The sequence below is a fragment of the Neodiprion lecontei genome, chromosome 4 (genome assembly GCF_021901455.1).
Source record: "Neodiprion lecontei isolate iyNeoLeco1 chromosome 4, iyNeoLeco1.1, whole genome shotgun sequence".
Taxonomy (NCBI): Eukaryota; Metazoa; Arthropoda; class Insecta; order Hymenoptera; family Diprionidae; genus Neodiprion; species Neodiprion lecontei.
In genome coordinates, this window is record NC_060263.1 from 38,893,434 (window position 1) to 38,916,840 (window position 23,407).

Sequence of the window (23,407 nt, forward strand, 5' to 3'; positions counted from 1 at the left end):
CATTTTTAGCTTTAAAAAACCATGTTTTAAAAAAAGGGCGTAATCCAATAACTGCAATATTGAAAAAAATGCTTCACTGGGGCGAAAAAGAATCGTACGAAACTTTTTAAAAAATTAAAATTTAGATTTTCATATTCTTTTCAAGTTTACCACAGAAAAAAAAACGAGGAAAAAATTTTTCTAAGCTACGGGGTCAATTTTCAGCAGCTAAAAAACAGCTATGTTCAAAAGTACCGAGGCCAAAAAAAAAAATCGTAGTGAATTTTCTAAAAAAAGCTTCAATAAAGATAAACTTATCATCTTTAAAACAACGCTTGAGAAATTTCATCATCTTTATTTTCAAGTCCGTTATCTAACTTTTAGTACGGCAAGAAATTTTGACCGGTATACCCAAACATTATTTACCCGGCAGTGTATGCCAAGAATAAAAATTCGATAGATACAAATCTGTTTTTGTTTTTACTTTTGAATACCGAGAGTTACTTTCAAGTTTTCCATGTACAGCAGCGACACGTACAAGACGAAGTTGGGTTTCGATAACGTCGATCCTCCACCAGTAATTTCCCGTTCCAAGAACGACGAAACTATTGTACTACAAATATATTTTTTTCCATGAATCCGTCATTAGTGACAAAAGGCAAATATTTTCCAACAATTCAAGGCTAATGCATAATGCAGCTCTCGAGCGTTGCATTATTCCATAATTAACCCAAGCACGCAGTGCAATGAATGAGAACATTCGACAAAAGTAAAGAAATCCAACCGTATGCAAAAATCGTCATCAAATAATTCTGCGATCTACAAATCGATCGCGAGCGTTAAAGAAAAATGGAATCTGAGATCATTGCAATTCGTGGCGTTTGTCAGGATAAGAACCGTTAATGTAATAATTACGAAACAATTAGTGCCCGGCGCGTGATCGAGCCACGCCTTCGTCAGGCCCTCCATTCCTCGGGAGGTCGATAAAATCTGATAATCCTATAGGTGTAGACTGGAAAATATTTTTCGCATCATAAAGCGAGGTTAGATAAAGAAAAATGAAAAAAAAAGGACCCTAAACTCGGCCAATCGTTGAGGTAGGAACCGAGGCTGCGCCCTCCTGACCAACCAGAGAAGGCTGGGCCTTCCTCAACGGGACTCCCCTTTCCATTGCCGACGACCTACATATATACATGCACGTATAAAACCGAGAAAATTCAAGGAGTACATGTATACGTATAAGAGAACGCTGGATGAGGCAAGTGTAAGGCTCCATCGACAAGAAGAGTCGAGATTAAGGGTGGCGGTGCCGATGTGGAAGAGGGCGAGGATCATCACTCATAGTTGTTTGCTGCGGAGCTGTCAGTCAGCATCACCATCACCACCGCCTCCATCTCCGTCTCCGTCTCATCCTCCGACACCAACAGCCCAGCATCATCCATTCGTCCGGGTCCACGTGAAACCCAACATCGCGAATGCTTGGCGAAGTAGTAACCTGCGGGACCATGAGAAGAGTAACCCTCGAGACTCTTCTCATCGTCGGGATCCATTGTGGAGAGATGCGAATTAGCTGTTCCAACGAACAGTTCAAGGAACGAACGAAAACACGTTAGGAATGATCAACCAGTGAACAGTCTTTGTTCTTGTGGAAACGAGTTTGACTCCGACCGCCTGACGTCAGTCTGAACACAGTTTCGCAAATTGTTTTCGGACTAATTCTTATGCGCGATGGTACCCTCGCTTTATTCATAGCACTCGTCAATATCGGACGGAACCATACCGATTTACCGCTCTATATGTTATTGCCCAACGACACACGTGAGATGGACGTTTAAGTATCGCCGTTGCACGCGGAGCTAATGGCTAATTGCATCGTGACCAATAACGACATCGACGGATTTGGTTCACGTGCACATGCACGCATCATTATATCGTTCGGCAAATGCTTCAATGACTGATTGATCATGTATTTCGTCCTTGGCTTGTTCGAAAATTTATGTCTACAGTCTAAATCAGGACCAGTTATAACAAACGATGATTATGTAAAGTCCGCGACCAGCCAACGCGTTGATCTGATTCTGTAACAGGAAACGATTCTTTCCAACGATTGCATTAGACATGAAAAACTCGTTAATTCTCAACAACTGTGATTATTAATATATGACTATAGTCGTGAGGCGTGACAAACGTAAAGAGCTGCGCCTGACTTTTGGACGCACTTTCATACGAGCTAAAAATATACACGTGCACAGACAACGATCACGATGTGTCTGCACATCGGACGTAACACGCAGGTACACGTATGGTGAAGATAAGAAAATCCCGTACGCCGCCACGAACGTAGTACCACCATACGCTAATATCGGGTAAAACAATCATGGTACTTGTCGGGGTTAGGCTAGGTTATGTTATAGCAATTCAGCAAAGCAAGTGGGTAGTAGTCGTTAGCCGGCGGCGCAACTAGGATTATAATTACAACATCGTTCGCGGTTTAACCACCTCAGCGAAGCGTAAGCAATTTCGTCGTCGTCCCAGCTCCGAGAAGAGACGACGAGGTTGTTCGTCGTATTTCACACGTTTCGCATTGTTCGCCACCTCCGAGACAATCGGAAATAAAAAAAAAAAAAAGGAGAATGAAAGAAAAAAAAACGCAGACACTTAACCTGATAATCAGCAAGTAGAACGCAGATCATGATCGGGTCTTTAATTTGGTAACGACTTCAACGCAATCGTCCCATTTGCACTACCCAGTCTTCTATGTCTTTCCGATTTCGCTCACGCATTGTATAACAATGAGAAATATATGTGATTGAACTTTCGGATAGAAATCGAACAAGGTTGTTCGTAGACGTAGTTGGGATAGGTTCGAGTATGAATTTTTCAAAAGAATTTAACGTCCATTCCTAACGTGCGCGACGACTACCAATGAATCTTACGAGGGTGAAGTTGTTAACGTTACTTTAACGATGCACGTTTAGAATAAATCCTTAGTTTGCACTTTAGTAAAACATGACAAACAACACATACTGCTATTTTTAGAAGGCAAATCCTTAAAAGTCGTTCTAAAATTGTGCAACAATGATTTTTTCCCCAAAGTTTCGTTGCATTAACGTTAAGTAAGTTCAGCATCGTTGAATCATTGGAATGATTCAATCGTTAATGACTGCGTTAAACTTTCGACCTGAACAACTACTCTACCAGCAACGAAATGAACTCGAGAAACTTGACGTCCCATCACTTGGCCGATGCCCTCAATTAACCGAAGATGACTTAAAATGACCATGAACTTAACATGACTACGTTGACTGTGCCGATATAATAATACGATTCGACATCGGTTCACGTGACTCAAAGCACGTGACTCGAAGTCATTCGCGTGATTCAAACGTCATGGATACACCTTTTATTACGGTCTTCTTCAAGTAATCAATTAAAATTACGAACACTCTTGCGACGCTTTGATACAATGGTAGTGTGAATTTGGAAGGCGATAAAGGTTGAAAATTCCGTTGCACACACAACAGTCCCTGTCCTCAGCTGTAGCTGTGTAATAATATAATCTGGGTCATTCGAGACTAACGATGTTTTGGCAGCGAGCAGACTGGCTGGTAATGGGATGTTTTCGGGCGTCAGACCGATATTAATTACCCGGAAGCCCTCCTCTCCGTTCCGACGGGCCACCAAGACACGGTATGCACGCGTTATTCAAGCATCGTCAAGACAGCACGCCACCAAAACGATCGGCCTTTTTGAATCGAGAATTTTTAGATTTTTTCTCACCTTTTCTCATCTCCGTCTCTTTTATTTGGATGTTTAGACCATGCAATTTATTTAGGTTTATTGTTTCCCTCGAGTAAGATTGCAAGGTATACAGACTGAGAAAAATCTCATTTGTTACAGTAACTAGAAAAATTCGGTAAAACAGGTATCGTTAAAAAAACTGTTTGAATATTGTTGGAATTACGAAAAACGAGGTACGCGTAAACATTTTGCGCTATCGTCGATCCTTTTTTGGTTATTGCAACGCAAATTCAGTTTCTGAGGTTTACTCTACTTTTTTAGTTAAACAAGGCTTTAACGTCAATTTATCGTTGCACGAGCATTAAATTTTCGCAACATTTACAAGAAAATATAGCAACAGTGATCGTAACGAGAAAGAATAGTAACGGATACTAGACTTTCCGGTAACTAACTAAGAGAACTAATTTTCATATTGTACCTAGAACTATATTTTTCGATTGTGGTAAAAGATGAAAATAGTTAAGGACTGAGCGGTAACCGGAACTAAAAATTTCTCTCAGTGTAAGGTCTACAAAATATGATAGACGACTAATGCAACGCCTCGTTTAAAAGCTATGCAGAGATGATGGTTGCAGACTTGAACCATCGAACTTGACTCACACTTTTCAGGTTTATAACGCGGTATTTCTGCGTTTTTTTTTTAAATTCTTTTTTCCCCGCTCTTTGCTGCGTCAATCTTAGACCCGCGTTATTGCTCTGTGGTTTCCCACTCGCTGTGTACTGACTTGGCACGTGCGAATTGTTATTGCAAAAAAAAAAGAAAAAAAAAGAAGATATTAATAATCACTAAAAATCCCCGAATGATTGCTTCGCGTGATTTTCATATCGTCGTTCGACTTGATAGCCAATTGTACGATTTCACATAATAATCATCCTCTTCCTCCACAGGTATTGTATGCCTGTATATGTATATTCATACATTTTATTTAACGATCGGCATCGAAACGCATAGGGGACAAATAAAGAGAACGGAACGAGTGAAGAAGCAAATTAAAAATAGAAAAAAATTTAATAAAACATTCAAGGATCGGTTATACGGATCTATATAATTATTAGGTATACATATGACCAACCGAACGTGACGGGAATATCAAATCTTTTACTGTAATAATAATACCAATACCTCGGAGGTGCTATTAAAACTAAGAAAAACAAAAAACAAAAAAAAAAAAAAAAAAAAAACCAATGAAAAAAAAAGAACGGGAATTAAAAGAATCAAAGTGTTTCGCGCGAAACTTGTGTGCATGATCGTGCAGCGACAGTATTCAAATTTAAGAACTGCCAGTCGATCGTCGTGTAAAACTGAACGAAGAAAAAAAAAAAGAACCTCTCTAAATACACGACAATCGTTGTAAAATAAAAGCTTGAAAAGAAGAACACGGCTGAGACGTTAATCGAATTTGAATTTGATTTGGAATGAATGAGAAGAAAAAACAAAAAGAAGAAAAAGTAAGGCAAATAAAAAAAGATGCGCTCTACATCTCGAGGTGATGATAATTAGAAACGAAAAAAAGAAACCAAAGATACGATACCTTAAATGAAAATGATTGATTCTATTTTTCAAACTTGTATTTCATACGAACATCTATATACAGTAATGTTTTACTGAGCATATTTTTTTCAATAATGATCCTAATCGCGATGGCATAAATCAATTTTTCAGAACGATTGCGCGCAGAAAATTGTCGTGTCAATTTAGTATATGCGTAATAAAATTCGAAACTTGAAAATGATGTACCGGGATTATAAAGTTAAAGACGGACTGTAATAAGCGGCAGTTAATTTGTTTTTTATCTCGTATTTCTCACTTAATTTTTATTTCATTTATTTATTCTTTTTTTTTTTTATTTTTATTCACCTACGTATCAATAAACTTATAAACTTGTATCAACGTACGATCCGAAAGCCGAAGTTTTACGTGCTGATTATACGGACAGATCTTGTTAATATCAATATAATAATCGGTGTCGATAATCGATGATTAACGAATCAGCGAGAAATGCGGATGCATCACGGAAGGAAGGAGATGGAGAGAGAGAGAGACAGAAAAGATGAAGCGGGTTGATAAATTTAAATATCGAATAATACTACGTGAATAGAAAATTGACTTACCGCTGCCGCAGAATCTATATGACGCCATTGTCGTATCACACGGCTGACTAGATGTATCTGCGCACAAACCGATTTAAAATGCCAAATTAAAGGTGAAAATAAAAAGTCGACAAATTGTCTAGTGAAACAATACGTAAGGTGTGGTTAAAAATGATGTACCGGGACAGTCTGTTGAAACTTGAAAATCAACCGCGCATGCGCGAGTTTTATCGGCTGGCCATCCCGAGTTTCAGCTGTCAAACTCTTTCTGCCGGCGATGCGGTTGATACGAATTTTCGAGGTTAGAATCTCGAATAATCGAGGCAGCGACTCGGAAAGGTTTCGGAAGCATTTGTTGTCGGGTCGGAAAGTCGATTCTTCAAAGAACGCTCGGAATTCAACGCTTACGCTCTTTGAAAATTCAAACGTAGACATTTTGCGTAGGTTGGCACGCCTGCGTCGCGGACAAAGAATATCGCTGCGTGAAGATTTCGCCGACCAATGAGATTGAATTATTTGGCGCATGCGCGGTTGATTTTCAACTTTCAAGAGATTGTCCCGGTATGTAGGCAGGTAAAAAATAACGAAACCTGCATAACCAGACGCTGGTTTGCCGCTGCTGCTTTATATAATTAACTCGTCTGCGATATTTTGACCAACAGAGAGAGACGATACAGAGTAAAATACGTAAGGATAGGGGAGAAAAGGAGAAGAAAAAAAATAAACTAAAATAGATAAAAAAAAAAAAAAACACGAAATCACGAACATCTGAAACGAGAATGAGACGATGGTAACGATGATGATAATTAATACAATTCACATTAAGCTTATAGCCAGAAGACACCATTTATTGACTCTCTGTTCTGTTGCACCTTTCACCGATCAAAGATTCTTCCAAAGCCATTGAGTATAATTATATCTGACATTTCCTATTCGGCGATCATAACGATCATTACAATTCTGATGATTATGATGACGGTTTCGTGAAGGAATTCGAAAGGCCGTTGTTCGGCGAAAGATAATAAGGAGATAGAAAGAAGAAGAAAAAAAGAGAAAGAAAAAAAAAAAGAACGAAAGGAAAAAACGAAAGATGAAAAAAAAATAAATAATCAAAGAATCGCTGCAAAGAACGGATGTCTCGTAGTTGCCTGGCTGCTGTCTAATTCACAAACTAGCAATTCTATGTCGCCACCTCGTGCATTCGATATTTCTCTTTCTCTCTGTCTCTCTCTCTCTCTCTCCCGAGTCTTTCGAGGAGAGAACCAGCCGTTGAATCGATCTCCAGCTCTCAAATTTTAATAGGATTATTCAACTCCCAGTTATATTGCCTGGCACTCGTGATTCAAATCGCAGCGCAAAAGATCCGATCGATTTTGTACCCACCGAAAGGAAAAAAAAAAAAACAAAAAACATCGGTAATTGTTTGAGAAAAATATCTTAAACTCAATTAATTTCTATCGATCTTCTCAAACTCCCGGCTCATTTTTGCTAAGAAGTGCTATTAACACCCGATTTTCGACATATATATGAGATCCAGTTTCTGTGCCAAAAATTTTTTTCAAATCTGTCAAACCGATAAGACATACGAAAAAAAAAAAAAAAGAAAAAAACAAAGTTTCAACGCAAACGAACGATTTGTAAAACGTTTGCAATTACAGATTGATCGGAAATTTCTGTATCCTTTTATCGAATCATATCGTTACATTTTGTTTTCTTCATTTCTACAATTCCTCCAGTATCTTTAAGGTACATCGAAAAAGGAACAAACGCGAGATTAAATTTCATAATGTTATTCTAACGATCCATTTGTGTCTTCCTTTTTTTTTTTTTTTTAGTTAGTTTGTAAATGTATTTACATGTACCATCAGAATTGTCTGAAATCTGATAAATCGCAACGAATGAAAATAATTATAGGTATAATAAACTCATACTTGAGAAACTCGATCTGCTTCTCCAGCCGTCCAGAAAATTGCAAAACAATCATTTGTCGACAATTTCAAACAACTTTCAACAATAAACAATATTGATAACTTTAACCTCGCAAGAAGTAATAAAATGGAGAAAACAAAAAAAAAAATACGCGAACACGTTTCTCGTATTTATTTTCACTTTTTTATTCAAAGTTTTGTTTCACAATTTTACTTTTTTTACTCTCATCGCGATATAGTTTACATACACAAACACAAACACACACACACACACACATATATATGTATATATATACCCACATGTTGCAGCGTACTTACAATATTAATTGGGAGCAGCTGGCCGTAAGTCAACACTTTATACCTCTACGTAACGTAACAAATTACACGAATAAAGATGCATGCGGATGTAAACGATGTTCTGCCAATCGTTACAATAAATTTTACAACATCTAATAGCGTCTATTCATCTCTGGAAAACGTAACACGCGTACGCATATAGAAAGCCGATATATATTGGGTTTGTTGCCTTTCTGACAATGTTGCAGAATGTTGTTGTTGTCCTCCTCCCTCCCGCCCGCCCCCTTCTTCTTCTTCTTCCTCCTCTCGTTATCTCTCTTACGTAACTTCACATTATCCACACAACCGGTTACGCCTTAACGGTCTGATTTTTTATTTTTTTTTTTATTTTATTTTATTTTTATAATTATAATTTTCTTTTTCATTCTCTCACCTCTTCGCAGCTGCCTTGACGCTATTTTTCTTCGGAGGAAAATGAACAAAATGCACAATGAAATACAACGAAATTTTACAAATATGCTGCTGCAGGGAATGTCGCAGGTTTGCTACGTGCTGTTTTTTTTCCCCAACTTTTATTTTGACATCCCGCCACGTGGGAATATTTCTAAACACAAAAGCTAAAACTGGGACGAAAGTCTTTCACAGAATCGGCAAAGAAACACGAGTCGTTATTTCGTGCAACAGTTGTGTGTAATAGATCGATATTCATGAAATTTCCATCATTCAATTTTTATTTCCATCCTTTGGTATTTTTCACCTTCTTGACGTACGTGAGAAAAATACAACGCGAATGCGAATAAAACATAAATGTTCACAAAAATTGACTGTATATTTCGTACTTCGTTGCACCTAGTAAAGTTTTCCATTTTCTATCACTTTTTTATCCGTTCCTCCGCGTTTCATTTTTTTTTTTCTTTAATTACATCGTATTTTCTTCTCAATAAGAGAAAACAAAATTAAATAAAACGAATAAAGGGAGGAAGAGGCAGAAAGAGAAGAAGAAAAATTTCAAAATTTCTACTTTCCTTACAGGTGAAATTTTTGTAAGAGAAATTTAAAACGTGAAAAACAAAAGGTTAAAAAAAAAAAAAAAAAAAAAAGGATAGGAAACCAAACAAAACGAAACGATATTAAAACTGAGTGAAAAACTTGGTAAAAGATTAATACAAAGGATCAAACGAATACACATGTAAAAAGTTTACAAAATATTATCATGCATAATACAAGTACTGTTGATTAATAATCTAACGTATAAAATACATAACGCGTGTAGAATGGGAGAAAATTAATGGTCTGAAAAATGTGGCGAGGGTTAAAATTAAAGAGGAATAATAAGAGAAGGAGGATAAGAAAAAAGAGGAAAAGATTAAGTTCCGCGTGGGCAAAAATTTACGGACGAAACGATGCGAGCGAGCAAGCGCGTAGTTTAAATAATTAAAAGCAGTCCTTACCTTAGGCGAGCAGTAAAGCTTGGTTTCACGAAGAACCATGTAAATCTTGGACCATACGTTCTTACTTGGATCTCGAATCCAGGCCGAACTAAATATCGAAGGACACTTCTCGCCGGTGGTAATCATGTTCTGAAATTCGTACAATAAGAATAATTTTTATATCGACTAAAGCAACAACAACAAAACGAGAAATTCATTGTTTACGTTTTACACAATTTGATATCAGGGATGAATCATCCGAATCGAAGGTAAGGAGAAGAGAAAAATTATCAAAAATTCGAGAGGAAAAAAAAAAAAAAAAAAATGCTATCACAAATCTCCAGGAATATTTTATTTGGATCAGTTGAAGCAGATAGTGAAGATTGATAAAAAAAAAAAAAAAAAAAAAAAAAAAAAACGTTATTGTATTCGAACTGCGTCGTGGAATTTAATTTGAGAAAAATCGTGCGACGCGTCATAAAATTTGACAGAAAAATTTCACGATAGTTAAAATCAGAAGTTTCGGAAGTGATTAAATCGTGATGTTTTTAATCCGATTTTAATTATCCATCGAGGTGACGCGGTGAGTAAATTTTTCAGCATTTTTTTATTTTTTTAAACTCTTCCTCGTATCTTCGGATACGTTTCTTACACAGCCATTGGAGAACTTTTTTTTATTTTTCTACTTTTTCCGCCTTCACTCCCCCCCCCCCCACCCCCTCCCGCCGTCTTCAAAATTTTTGCAAAACTACGCGTTATACAATTTATTCCCATGCTTATCGACTCACCTGCATCACCGCGTACTTGTTCGTAAATGGTCCTAAGAATGCGCTACTTTCGTAGTCAACCATCTCTTCGGGGAAGAATTGCTGCAACGAAAAAAAAATAAAATAAAATTAAAAAAAAAAAAATAAAAAAATAAAAAAATGAAAACGAAAATGTAAAATTACGTAATCTGTTGAAAGAGTAGCAAAAAGAACGAAATAACATAATGCTAATTTACATCGATTTATTACAAATACCGACATTTCTTCTTGTTACGGTCAATAATCGAATCATTGCGAAAATTTTATTGCGAACGTACGGAGGGAAAAGAAAAAAAAAAATCGAAACGGAGGAAAAATTACTTACGAGGATTCGGGAGTGAAAAGGAGGAAATATTACACAACGCGTTGATCTATAGATCACACATCTGGTGGCAGTACGATAAATAAGAATATATACATGTGTGTGTATGAATTTCGTTCGTTCTTGTTTCTTTCTTTTTTCTTTTATTTTTTTACCTCCTTTTTCTCTTTCAGCTCCCGAAACAGAAGGAATAAGGGTAAAAAGAAAAAAGAACAGCGTATGAAATACTGCGGGCCTACTTATATATCTTCCTTCCTAGTGCCGCGTTAGTAAAAACAAGAATCTAGCCTATCCCGATCTCTTTTGTATCCGAGGCGAAACAAGGGTAACAAAAACGAATGGCATACGAAGAAGAAAAAAAATGAAAGAAAAACAAAAAAAAAAAAAAAAAAGAAAAGAAAAGAAACAAAAGGAGTGAAAACAAAAGTTGCAAAAGGTGCGTATAAGAAGAGGACACATACTTTGAGATTTACATGGTTGTGATTGACGATTAGATTGCAAGACTTGTCAAGTGATTGAGAAAAACGAAGGAAATCGAAATATTCGAAAATTGCAGGTTCACGTATTTTGATGTTGAAACATCTTTAATGTCGTGAAGCATATTCGATTCGGATAATTTGTGATAAAAGACATGTTTCTGCAACATGCGCGTACGATGTTTTACCTTGTGTTACGGTTTACCGAATTTCAGGCAATTGTAAAGTTGCGAAATAACAATTATTCCCGAATAATATGCATCTTTGCAACACGACGTAACTAACTTAAATACGATGATTTGAAATAGCGCGGTGCGATTAATCGATCGATCAGCAGCTTCGATTAATCGATTGATCGGAAGAACGATATATTCGAGTCTGCCTATCGATCGATTAAATTAATTTAAAGCACCTTACGCTGACTCTTTGAGATTCATTCCTTGTCAATAAATTGTTGAGAAGAGAAGAAAAAAAAAAAAAAAGATTATACGCGCGATTTCCGACGATAATCACGATCGTGGGAACATTTTATAATCGAACTTTGCACTTTGCATCGAGACACGACTTTGAATATCCCCCGCTCAACCACTGTTATACGTTACATGATACACTGAGAAAAATTTAATTCGTTACAGTAACTAGAAAACTTCGGTAAAACAGATCCCAGACTTTCCGTTAACAGCTAGAAAAAAAAAACTAATTTTCATTTTCTACCTAGAACTGTATTTTGTCGATCGTGGTAAAAAATGAAAATATTCAAGGACCGAGCCGGTAACCGGAAATAAAAATTTCTCTCAGTGTATTCCAATTTCCGATCGAGCGATGAAATCGAGGCGAGATACAGACTGCACAGGTATAATTACGATACGGACAAGTGGATAGGTGGGTGTATGGTATGTATTGTACAGTTGTGCATACACGTACACAGACGGGATGAACAATGGCTCGTCGCGAGGTTTCTCTTAGCTATCAAATGCAGCAGACGCTGTATTCTTCGTATGACACGAGGTGCACACCCGCAAGTCGAGCTTACGGAGTTTTGGATCCCGAGAGAGAGAGAGAGAGAGAGAGAGAGAGAGAGAGAGAGAGAGAGAGAGAGAGAGAGAGAGAGAGAGAGAGAGAGAGAGAGAGAGAGAGATACGGGGCATTCCCTGCCAACTTTGTCAAATTTTGACCCAACGATATTCGATTTGTTTGCATAATTTTCAAATTACTTACTAAAGCAGCCCCAATTGCTTCTATTTCGTTATTGTTTCACGAAACGCAAATGCCGAATTACGAATATCTGCTTCAAAAAAAAAAAAAAAAAAGCTTTGAAAAATTGATTCATCGAGTTCAACGTCGATTTCGTTATGTGAAATCATTTCTATCGTTGCAATTTTTTTTCCTCATTTCACTTGTCGAGAGTTTCATTCAAGGACGATATCTCACGTTTGTCTTTTAGTTTTTTATCGGTTTTAAACTAAATAATAATAATAATAATATTAAACATTGATTTGTGGAAATTGAAAATGAGCAAGGTTCTAGAAACGCGAGTAGGATGTGAAAAATTATTCCAACGCGAAACTGATTTCAGAATAAACGAAACGAAAGATGATACATATATATATATATATGAGAAATTTTCGAAGGATTTTGAAAGAAGATGGGAAACGAATTGAAAATATTTTTTGATATTTAAGACTGAAAATGCTACTGCGTGAAACGATTAAAAATATAAAAATTTCAATTTTAAACACGCTATTGTAATGGGGGAATAAAATGTTTCGATGAAATTGAAAATCGACTAGCGGTAGTAACCTGTTCGATATGGCATGGAATATCCCATATTGAGATGAGCTCCGAATCCCTGTTAGGATCTGTCAGAGACGTAGGTAATTCATGGGTGAATAGGAGAGGAGAGAAGAGAAGAGACGAGAAGATAATCGAAGGGGTGTGGATAATTAATTCGCAACGGATGCGGGCACTGTTTATATAACAAAGCATCCGTGAGTACCTGGACTATACAAACTTTACTCACGACGTAAATGAATTACATATCCTTCACTTTATTAATGGGATTCGGTTAATCCGATGTTTAATTAACGACAGACTTAGATACACGTATATTCAGTTTTCATCGCCTCGCAATTCGCTGACCAAACAACGAAGTTACATTTAAACAAATGGAAAAAAAAAAATAAAAAATAAAAAAAAAAAATACTAGATGATTTTATTCTTTCATCGTATATCGACGAATATTCTGATAGTTATTTCATTGCGATAGGTGGAGGGGGAGGATGTTGATCAATTTTTTGTACACCTGTAATACTGTAGTCTGTTTCGAAAACGCAAAATGAATTTGCAAAAATGCAATACGAACTTAAAAGATGAGTCGACGTTTAAGATCGTTCGAGATCGCAATTTTCTTGCGAAGAATTTTTGTGATAAAACAACTTCAAACTTGGTACGGATTTCTCAACTCCACGGAAAATAGCTGCACAGTTAAAATTCACGATCAAACAATTTTCACGAGCATCCGACAAACCGATCCGTTATTATACAACAACGCAAGCGTTGCAGCATTTCAATGCACAACGCGTGAGATTAATTTCCGAACGACAAATCGAAGATTATGGTGTGTTCAGAATTGTATTTCAGCGATGTGTGCGGAGAATTGTAGTAATAGAAAACCATAGAGCACGCGAACAACGGGAGGAGGAGGAGGAGGAGGAGGAGGAGGAGGAGGAGGAAGATATAATACAGGCAGAGAGAACAGTCATATTCGAAATCGAGAGAGCAGTAGGTACGTATAATGCTGGATGAATCGGGTCTGACACGTGCATGGAGTATATTGCGTAGGTTGGTACGCGTGTAAATTGTATGGACACACAGAAAGATATAGCGGATCCACTATCGCGTACGCAACATTTAATAATATGAAAATCGATGAAACGAACTCCTCGCCTAGGTAATAATATATTCCCAGTGTACAGATACCCATCAAATCCCATCCTATCCTCTCATATCGCAATCCAACGATCTCAAAGCGTGGCTTCAATATTGGTTCAATATCGTACACGGTAAGAACGTAAAGCGATTTATAATTGCTGATGCTATCGTCGCTTTACGCGCGTATACGTATAATAAATATGTGTGTATATTACACACCGGCATTGCATGAAATTTTTCTACATACAAAACGCGTTCCGTGTTCCACTTTGTGTATCATATTCTCTGCATCGTTATTCACTCTCCTGCGTTATGGGATGCGTTAGTTAAACAGGGTATATTATTGTAATAAAGATTGTTTGAAAATTCATCACGTTCGAAGAAACGGAAGAAGTTTATACCAACTTTAATAGAATCTTTATTGTTGCCGAATCAGCAGTAAATTCAAGAATTGATCGTTGTTAACTACAGTGCAATAAATTTAACGAACGAACGAGTACGAATTAAAAAACAAATGTACGAAATTCAACATCACTCACGAGACAAGGTACCTAAATATTTTTGTTTTTTTTGCAATAAAGAAGAAAACAAACCTCATTGACGTAATTTACAAACCAAAAAAGTAAAGTAAACATCAAAGGTAGAAAAAAAGAAAGGAAAATGAAAGCGATGCGGAAGTTAATTTTGAAGAATGAACGTTGGCCTGACAATTTTTCATTCCCGTAATGGTCGATATTCTGCACTGGCTACTCGAACGCAATCGGTAGTTGAACGGCAAAGTTGAAACGAGACTGACTCGATGGATTAATAAGGATATTATCGAGTCAGTTCGTTTGAGTATGAATTTCTACATCCGACAATTAGTCGGTTGAATATCTACGGTAGGTAAGTGAGGAGCTTTTGATAACCGTCCGACGTTCGGAGTGCGATTTACCAACGGTAGATACAAACTACGTCGGTAACAAAGTTCGAAAAAAGGTACACAGTCGGTCGGTAAAGAGCGGTAAATACCGAGAGGAGTTAAGAACGAAAATAAGCGTGAATGGAAAAAGCAACGTGACGGGAAATAATGGGGAAAACTAGGATTCGGCTTTTTTTTTGTTTTTTTTTTTTAAATTCTCACCTTTGAATCGTGGAAGAATTCGTACTTCCGGAAATCTTGTCGGAATACCAGTCGCTTTGGGGTGTTCGGAGCGAAGTATTCCATGTCCCTGTAAACGCGGAGGACATCTTCGTGATCCTCCAGACTTCTTTCTGAAACACAGATTTAACAAGAAATGAGAACGTTGGATAATTTTTTTTTTTTTTTTTCAAACTCTTCATTCTTTATCGTATAAATCGTCGTTAATGCGCGTTAATTTGACAGTGTTTTATCGCAAAACTTTTTCACCTACGTTTTGACATTCTTTCTGTGAAAATCGTGTGCGCGTTACGCAACAGGGTTAAAAAAAAAAAAAAAAAAAAAAAAAAAAACAACAACACCGGCCGATGCACATGAAAGAATGATGTTCGAGTCCCAAAGGAAGAACTCGTTAGCGTTCATTAGCAGCCTCGCGTCTCTCAATGAATAGGAACGCGATAATGTAACGCGGTCGTGTTTTACCGCGTAGGAAAGTTAGCGCGTCAGTAAATCGTTCGCGACCGAACTTCCACCAATAACAATTGAAAGTAATTATTCATTGACGGTAAAAACATCCGGTATCTACCTCTATTATTATTGTTACACCCTTGCTTTGTTCTCAGGTCACGTGAGCATGTAGTTAAAAAAAAAAAAAATTACATAGAATAAGAAACAATTCAATTGTTTACGCGTAAAGATCTTGAAACGCTTTTGCAATTATTTGAATCCAAATTCTGCATCATCGAATTCCTGAAGAATAAACAAATATTGGAAACGAGGGTGAATGGGAATTCATTTTCACATTGCAAATATCGTTAATAGGATCATGGATAATCGTCAGCACTGCAACTATCGATCATTATATAATCACCCATTATTTTCCTTCGCTGCATTATTCGCATATTCAGGTCAAATTTCGCCAATCATAGCCAAGGGATATTTGAACGCGTATGTGTATGTGTGTCTATACGGGACGGATGACGGATCAAACCACCTTGAGCCAAAACCTGCGATGGCTTCAATTACCGAAGCATAAGACGTGGTTGATCGAGCAAATATGTAAGGTACACGTGTATCAAGTATGACTCGCGAACAACGTCAGGGGGAGAAAGAGAAATAGAGAGAAAATATCTCGCGAAGGATGTCTAATCCTTTCACCGTCGCCCATTTACGACATCCATGGTACGTATATGTATACTGCTACGCTATTGGCTCGTATGGTGTCCACGTACGTCGCGATTGTTTCGCAATTTGCGCACTTCGGGTGCGAACAAATTAATCATCATGTATGTATGCGTGTATGAATGTATGTACCTGTGTGTATAGTTTCTCCGCAGTCTGATTCATTCGTACTTTCCCATCTTGGCAACGATTTGACCAACAATGTTAGGGATAACAATTCAACCTCAAACTATAACGGTAATTTCTGTGAAGAGAAGCTCTTCACGGTTATCGATCAATTTTCAAAATGGTCTCAATGTTCCGATCGTACGTATAAATTCACTAGAATTTATTCAACTGTTTATGGAAATGGTCAGATTTTATGTGCTTGAAGTTCCGATCGTCAAGCTCGATTAAAAATTCTTCCAATTTGGGAGGAAATTGTGAATCAATACGATATTTAACCATAATTTTATTATTGCGCATTCACGAATGGTTAATTAGGTTTCACTTACTCGCCTAAATCGAGAGAAATCTAACATCGAAATTAACAAATGAAAATTTTCATTAATCGAAACTTCAGATGCATCAGATTTTTACCGAATGAACCATGTTTCTCAACGAATCAACCAAGAAATCAGAATATTTCATCACTCTTTGACTGAGACCATGACTCAAACGATGATTTCTCAAAATCTGGACCATAATCCTTACCGGATTGAATTTCTCAGAGACGACAATCTCGTCTTTAATCGGACAGTACAGTGTAACATAAGTTGAAACCGAAATAATTCACCTTGGTTGGATATAAACAAGGTATAATACGTATGTAAAATAATATTACGGTATAATTCACAAATGCTTGTTGATCTGACTGTTGACGAGAAAAAAAAAAAACGAGAAAGAATAATAATAAGAAATTACATCCGTGTAAAAAATCAAGAAGTAAGAAAACGATTGTGGATACGCCAGGAGAATAAGAGGAGGAATGAAAGAGTGAGATACACTCGACTTGAGAAGCCATTGTAAAACATCGGTGGATTCGTTCTCTACATCCCTGAACTATACTAGGCATACACATCCTAACTAACCCGTGACCAACGATAGAATGTGGCGCCGTCCATCCGTCCTGTTCAGTGGCGGAACAAAAGGACGGTGAACCGTTCAGAAAAGAGGAGAAAAAGAAGAAGAAGAAGAAGAAGGAGAAGAAGAGCTAGCCAAGAATTCTTGGGACGAGACTCAAAAGGACTCATCAATCAATGATAAGCGATTGTTCCACTTTAATAAATAGATAATGAATCAAGAGTGATATAATTTATAGTCGCCGGTCATTCCGAGTGTTGTAATCATCGGAAACCGGTATAAATTCAAAACAAGCCAACCGACCGCATGGCTCTCGGTTCAGAGAGCATGAAGATATGTTGTAGAGAGAAAGGACTTGCATCGGATGCAAGTCGACGGAAATCTAATCAATTGATTGGACGGTAGTGATGGGTTTGGCTACTTCTTCATCTCTCTTCCTCGTTCCCTCATCACCTGCCAGCAGCAAAAAGTGAATGATCAGAAGAAAAGGATGACATTGTAATACGAGAGTGTATTACAATGTCTCATTCCAAAAAGACTACTTCAAAATACATGATATATTCTTTAGCGTGAGTCTGCGAACGGAACAACGACGATGATCCGACTGGCGGTTAGTTCACCATGAGCACTAATTACCAGAGGAGGTTGTTTAGTCGATGAGAACAGGTATCGACGAATGGATAGACGAGCTTTGCGAGTCCATCGACCCGGCATCAATGAAGTCGGCTGTTAATGAATGGTCTGCTACAACATCACGTAAGTGGTGCGCGTGGGTGTGAATACAGGAACTGATAAATGTAAGTAAGAATGTTGGAAGACTAGGAAGAAGTCCCAAGAATAACCTCACTTGTATCGGATCGATCCAAGGATCAAAGCGTTTTTCGAATATTGTCTTGGAGAATGAGGTTGAAGTTAGTTAACGTTAACGTAAACTAAGGTAGAATCATTGTTGCACACGATTGTATGACCTTCGAGAAGTTGGCTTTGCAAAACATGAGTATATTTTGTTTCTCACGATTAACTAAACTGAGAAAGTAACGATTTTCCCCCAAACATTCATCGTTTACGGTAAAGTTACCAGCTTCATATCATCCTCATGGTGCATGCGACATAAGGATGAAAAGTGGTCTTCTGGAGTAGATTCAATTTGTTCACTAAAACCGAACTCCCTGATCTAACATCAATGAGAAACGTGATAGCCGTCCCTAAATTGTTCAAGGTAATTTTGGCGTCACGTGCGTTTCGTCACGACAAAATACACGATACCATAGTGTTATCGGGTAGAATCGATCACCGAATAAAATCGAAAGTAGTTTCGACACGAGGTCTGAGATAATTTAACGTCGTTACAGAGTTATTAGCAAAACTGATCATTTGTTCGTGATATCTTATCGACTTACTACGCATAGTTATATTAAATTATAGACGATTCTAGTTTCCACGCGACGATGTGACGATGGTCGAAAATTTGTTCGACTAATTAAATTGATGATGATGACTATTATGATTGTTATGATTATTCGTGGACATCTGCAACCGTCGTTATAAAACTTTTACTAGTGAGTGATCGTTGGAAGTAAGTTTGTTTTAACAGCAACACGCGTAGTTGGCAGCAAAAGGTTCCCCGAACATCATCGATCATCCGGCCAATTTCACTCGACTGAACGAATATACATACAGGGACAATCTCTTAATACTTGATAATCAACCGCGCAAGCGCGAGTTTTATCGGCTGGCCATCCCGAGTTTCAGCTGTCAAACTCTTTCTGCCGGCGATGCGGTTGATACGAGTTTTCGAGGTTAGAATCTCGAATAATCGAGGCAGCGACTCGGAAAGGTTTCGGAAGCATTTGTTGTCGGGTCGGAAAGTCGATTCTTCAAAGAACGCTCGGAATTCAACGCTTACGCTCTTTGAAAATTCAAACGTAGACATTTTGCGTAGGTTGGCACGCCTGCGTCGCGGACAAAAATATCGCTGCGGGAAGATTTCGCCGACCAATGAGATTTAATTACTTGGCGCATGCGCGGTTCATTTTCAACTTTCAAGAGATTGTCCCGGCATTTAGAATAAAATGATAAACGTGTTACGGTCGAATTAATTATGCACGCGTTTGTTTCTTCCTTCCGTTTTTACTTTTCATTTCTCCCCCCTTCTCTTATTCTTTCAATCAAAGCTAGTCGTTTTCATACATCAGAGAAAATATTTCATTATTCTTCTACCATTTAATTTTCATCCTCGCTAATCAACTGTTGCCAACTAAAGTAAATAACACTGATTTCCCTGAAATTACTGAACCGGAATCGCGTATCGTCCGCGTTTGATTGATTGAGGGAATGAAAGTTTGGTCAATCGAACGATTACATATCGATCGATCAATCAATTCGTCGAAATAAGTGAAAATTCTTGCTAAATTTCAATGAATCACTAATTGAAGTGTAACGATTATAAAATTCTCGTCACATTGCCAGATTAATTACGTTTCACATTTTTTCTTCATTCTTAATTACCCCTCTCTCTTTCTCTTTCTGTCTCTGATTTTATTGTCATGTTAGCGGACATTGTAAAACGGTATAAATTTATTAACGAATGTTAAATTGCATACTCGCTTATGTTATATTGTGCAGTATACGTATAATGTAACGTCAAATGATTTACAACTCCCCGTTATACGAGTCAATTTTTTACTCGTTCCTATAATTTATTTCTCTTTTAACTACGCGATCCTTGTACATTGATCCTCTCAACTAGCCAAGCTATAATTAGCGTAACATTTTAACGAACTACGTCATTTTATATACATAGATAATAGTACATTACGTCTTTGCACGCTGATATAATTGTTGCAGTTTATGTACCCACTTCAGCTTATTATATCGATATACATCTTAAATAACTAGGGTTTGTAGTTACTACAGGTATGAAGAACAAGGAGATTTTCTCCAACATTTATATAAACATACACCATATATAATACACGCTTGTCTAATTAACGGTAAAACGAAACAACTTGCCGGAAACTCGTTGCGGTTCTAAAATCCCTTATTACACGAACAAAGTTATAATGCAAGCAATTTATTGTATCAACTTATACAAACGGTTATTAAACACTTTATTTTCAGCTCGACTACTTTGTACATCGTATTATTTCCGTCTTCTGCGTCTTATTCGCGTGATATTCAGATTATTTCTGAATATCCTCTTGAAAAAAAAATTCACGCTAAACTGCGATATTTGAACATTTTTATAAACTCGTAATCAAATTTAACGACATAGGAATATAACGGCGAGTTATAATCGATATTGTATAATATTATTTAATAGGAAGGAGTCCGTCACACAAGGTTCGCAATATCAACTAGCCAGTTATTTATTGCCTCGTGCATGATGACGTGTGTTAAGTATTAGATTCTCAATGTAGTAATTAAGACGACGGTATTCTTTTAACGATCCTATCGTTAAATTGAAACCGGATTTTTTTTTAGCGTCAGATTACCGCAAGTACATAATTCAGAAAAAAACAAAACATTTCATCGTTATATTACAAGTATCATTTTACAATTCTCTAATTCAATATGTATACGACACAACAACCTAGCCCGTTTTGATTTTTTAAAATTATTATTATTACTGTTTTATTATTATTATTATCGTTGTCGTTGCCGTTGTCGTTGTCGTTGTCTTATTATTATTAACAGACAGACAGAAATATTCGAAGTATTCTATAGAACTGTCAACTGACACGCGATGCTCGATGCGTGTTTCAATGTTGAAAAAGAACAATTTTTGACACTTTTTTCCATACAATCGATTCATTATATATTACTCACTGCACGTGATGAAAATTAATTTTAGTAAATTCGATTAACACAAATTGAGATAGTTGATTAGCAGTTTGAGAAAAGGTTTCCTAATAACACGATTTAAAATGATCAAACTCTGGATTGACCTTTTTATCCGATTCTAATGTTTTTCGGCTTATTCTTCTCGTTGACCATATCCCCAGAAAACTTATCTTTAAAAAAAAAAAAAAAAAATCATTCTAGCAATCTTACATTACAGGACAATTATAAAATACAAATGTAATTGATGACGATTATACGTAAAGCCGTAATAACACGAATCAAATTTTAATCTACTCTGCAAATAACAACACGTAAAAATTATCCCAGAATAAATAGAATAAGCCCAGCAGAAAAAAAGAAACTTGGAATAATTTTTTTTTTTTTTTTTTTATTTAAACACTAAAGTTTGATTATTTTGAACGGTCAGACTATTAAAAAAACCTTTTTCCAAATCATTGAAGTCTTAGCTCTCGAATTAGTTGGGATTCGTTTCCATCACATACAAGCGATGTTGTTGTTGTATCCGCATTCGCTATCATTGTCACGAATGTAAAAATTGCTGGAAAATTCTTTGAATATTGTTTTTTTTTTGGTTTTTTTTCTTTCTCTCCTTTAATTCATTCAACAAACTTTTGATCCAGACCGATTCGTCCCTGTAAAATAAAGTTCTCCGACTTCTCGGGCTCTTGCAATATCGAAGTAGACTTTGGGGGGAGGGAACAGGGATGAACGCAACGTGTTGGGTATCGAGGCACATAAAGGCGGGGTAGGAGAAGCAGGTAAACGAGAAGAGGGTAGGAGGAAGAATAGGGAAAGGAACAGGTATAGGGAGTGTAGGGACACAAGGGAGGGAAAATGGGGTGGGAGAAGGATCCCTGACCTGGGCCAAGTTGCGTATTGATTCTTGGCTGCAGCGTAGAAACTACGCCGCACCTCCTATCCGTCCCTACTATATGCGTACGTAAAAATATACACATGTACACGAGTGCAAAGGTACGCTTGGGAACAATGAATCTGAGACGGCTCATTTTTTTCCACTAGACGGTTACGTTGGCAACACTGAAAAACCTGCAGCGCCACAGTCGGCCGAGCGTGAAACAAACTGAATCTCAATCAACGTAACATAAGCCGTGACCGTAGAATCTAACCTTAAAATACCGCGGGGATAATGAGTTGTTAGATCGACACGTATTCTTTCTATTTTTTTTTTTTTTTCTTTTCTTTTTGTTTCTTCGTTCCCTCTCAATCATCGAAACTGGGACCACTTTCTCTTACACGCTTACAACTCGTTAGTTTGTCTTCTTGCGGTCTTTTTCATTTTCTGTCATTGCTCTCACAGTAAAAACAACCACAACGACAATAAATAATTCTACAATATATTGAAATCGTTTGTTAAACTATAAGATATTGTTACCTGTAATTCTTATACTTGTATAAGAAATGTGAGTTGGAAACTAAGATTTCGTCGCTGATTCGTTGACACAATACGAGAAGCATCAATTTCTAATGGCACAATAGCAATTAAGCGATAAACGCGAATGTCGATATAGCAGCTTTTCCAACATCGCTTGATCGCCACAACGAATACAATTCGTGAAAACAATTCAATCGAGGAGACTGACGAACAAGCCAGTAGGAAAAAAAAAGGGAAGAAAAAAGAGACAGAGCGATAAATGAATCAAAAAGAGGATTGAATATACAGACTGTGAATTGTCGAATGAATCACGATACTATACATATAATAGAATACAATAAACATGGTAATTCCTTTTCTCTATTCCGCACACAATATTTTCTCTCAAGGTAATGTAGTACTCCTACCTTTACCGACCGAGCAAACTTACCCTATTTCTTCCTACGTAATAAATAAACAAACGAACGGAAAAGGGTTCAAATTTCGACGGTGCATCGCTATTTCGTGGAGGAATTCAGGAGTTACTAGTATCCCGAAAATTGTCAAAAAACTGTGTGGTTTTTTGACACGTGTTACTATTCCCACATTTCCTGGACTTCAGGGGCCATAAGGTCCCATATCTGAGATACGTTGCGGAATTCCGGAAAGAATGAGGTGTAAAATGAGAAGTTGTGGGACTGTTATCACGCAATATAGAAGTCGCCAGACGGAAACTAAGAATTAAA

At 37.1% G+C, this 23,407-nt stretch overlaps 1 protein-coding gene across 8 annotated transcripts in view; it reads right to left on the reverse strand.

Moving 5' to 3' along the window:
• LOC107221568 (growth factor receptor-bound protein 14) overlaps positions 1 to 23,407 on the reverse strand; it is a 300,280-nt gene that overhangs the window by 204,381 nt on the left and 72,492 nt on the right. For 7 of the 8 annotated variants that reach the window (XM_046737232.1, XM_046737233.1, XM_046737229.1 and 4 more), the window contains 4 exons: positions 15,185 to 15,315; positions 10,315 to 10,395; positions 9,548 to 9,676; positions 5,893 to 5,949 (listed from right to left, as the gene is read on the reverse strand). In XM_046737232.1, coding sequence (XP_046593188.1) covers positions 5,893 to 5,949; positions 9,548 to 9,676; positions 10,315 to 10,395; positions 15,185 to 15,315 — 398 coding nt within the window. The remainder of the gene's footprint in view (positions 1 to 5,892; positions 5,950 to 9,547; positions 9,677 to 10,314; positions 10,396 to 15,184; positions 15,316 to 23,407) is intronic. The other variant, XM_046737231.1, reaches the window with a different exon arrangement.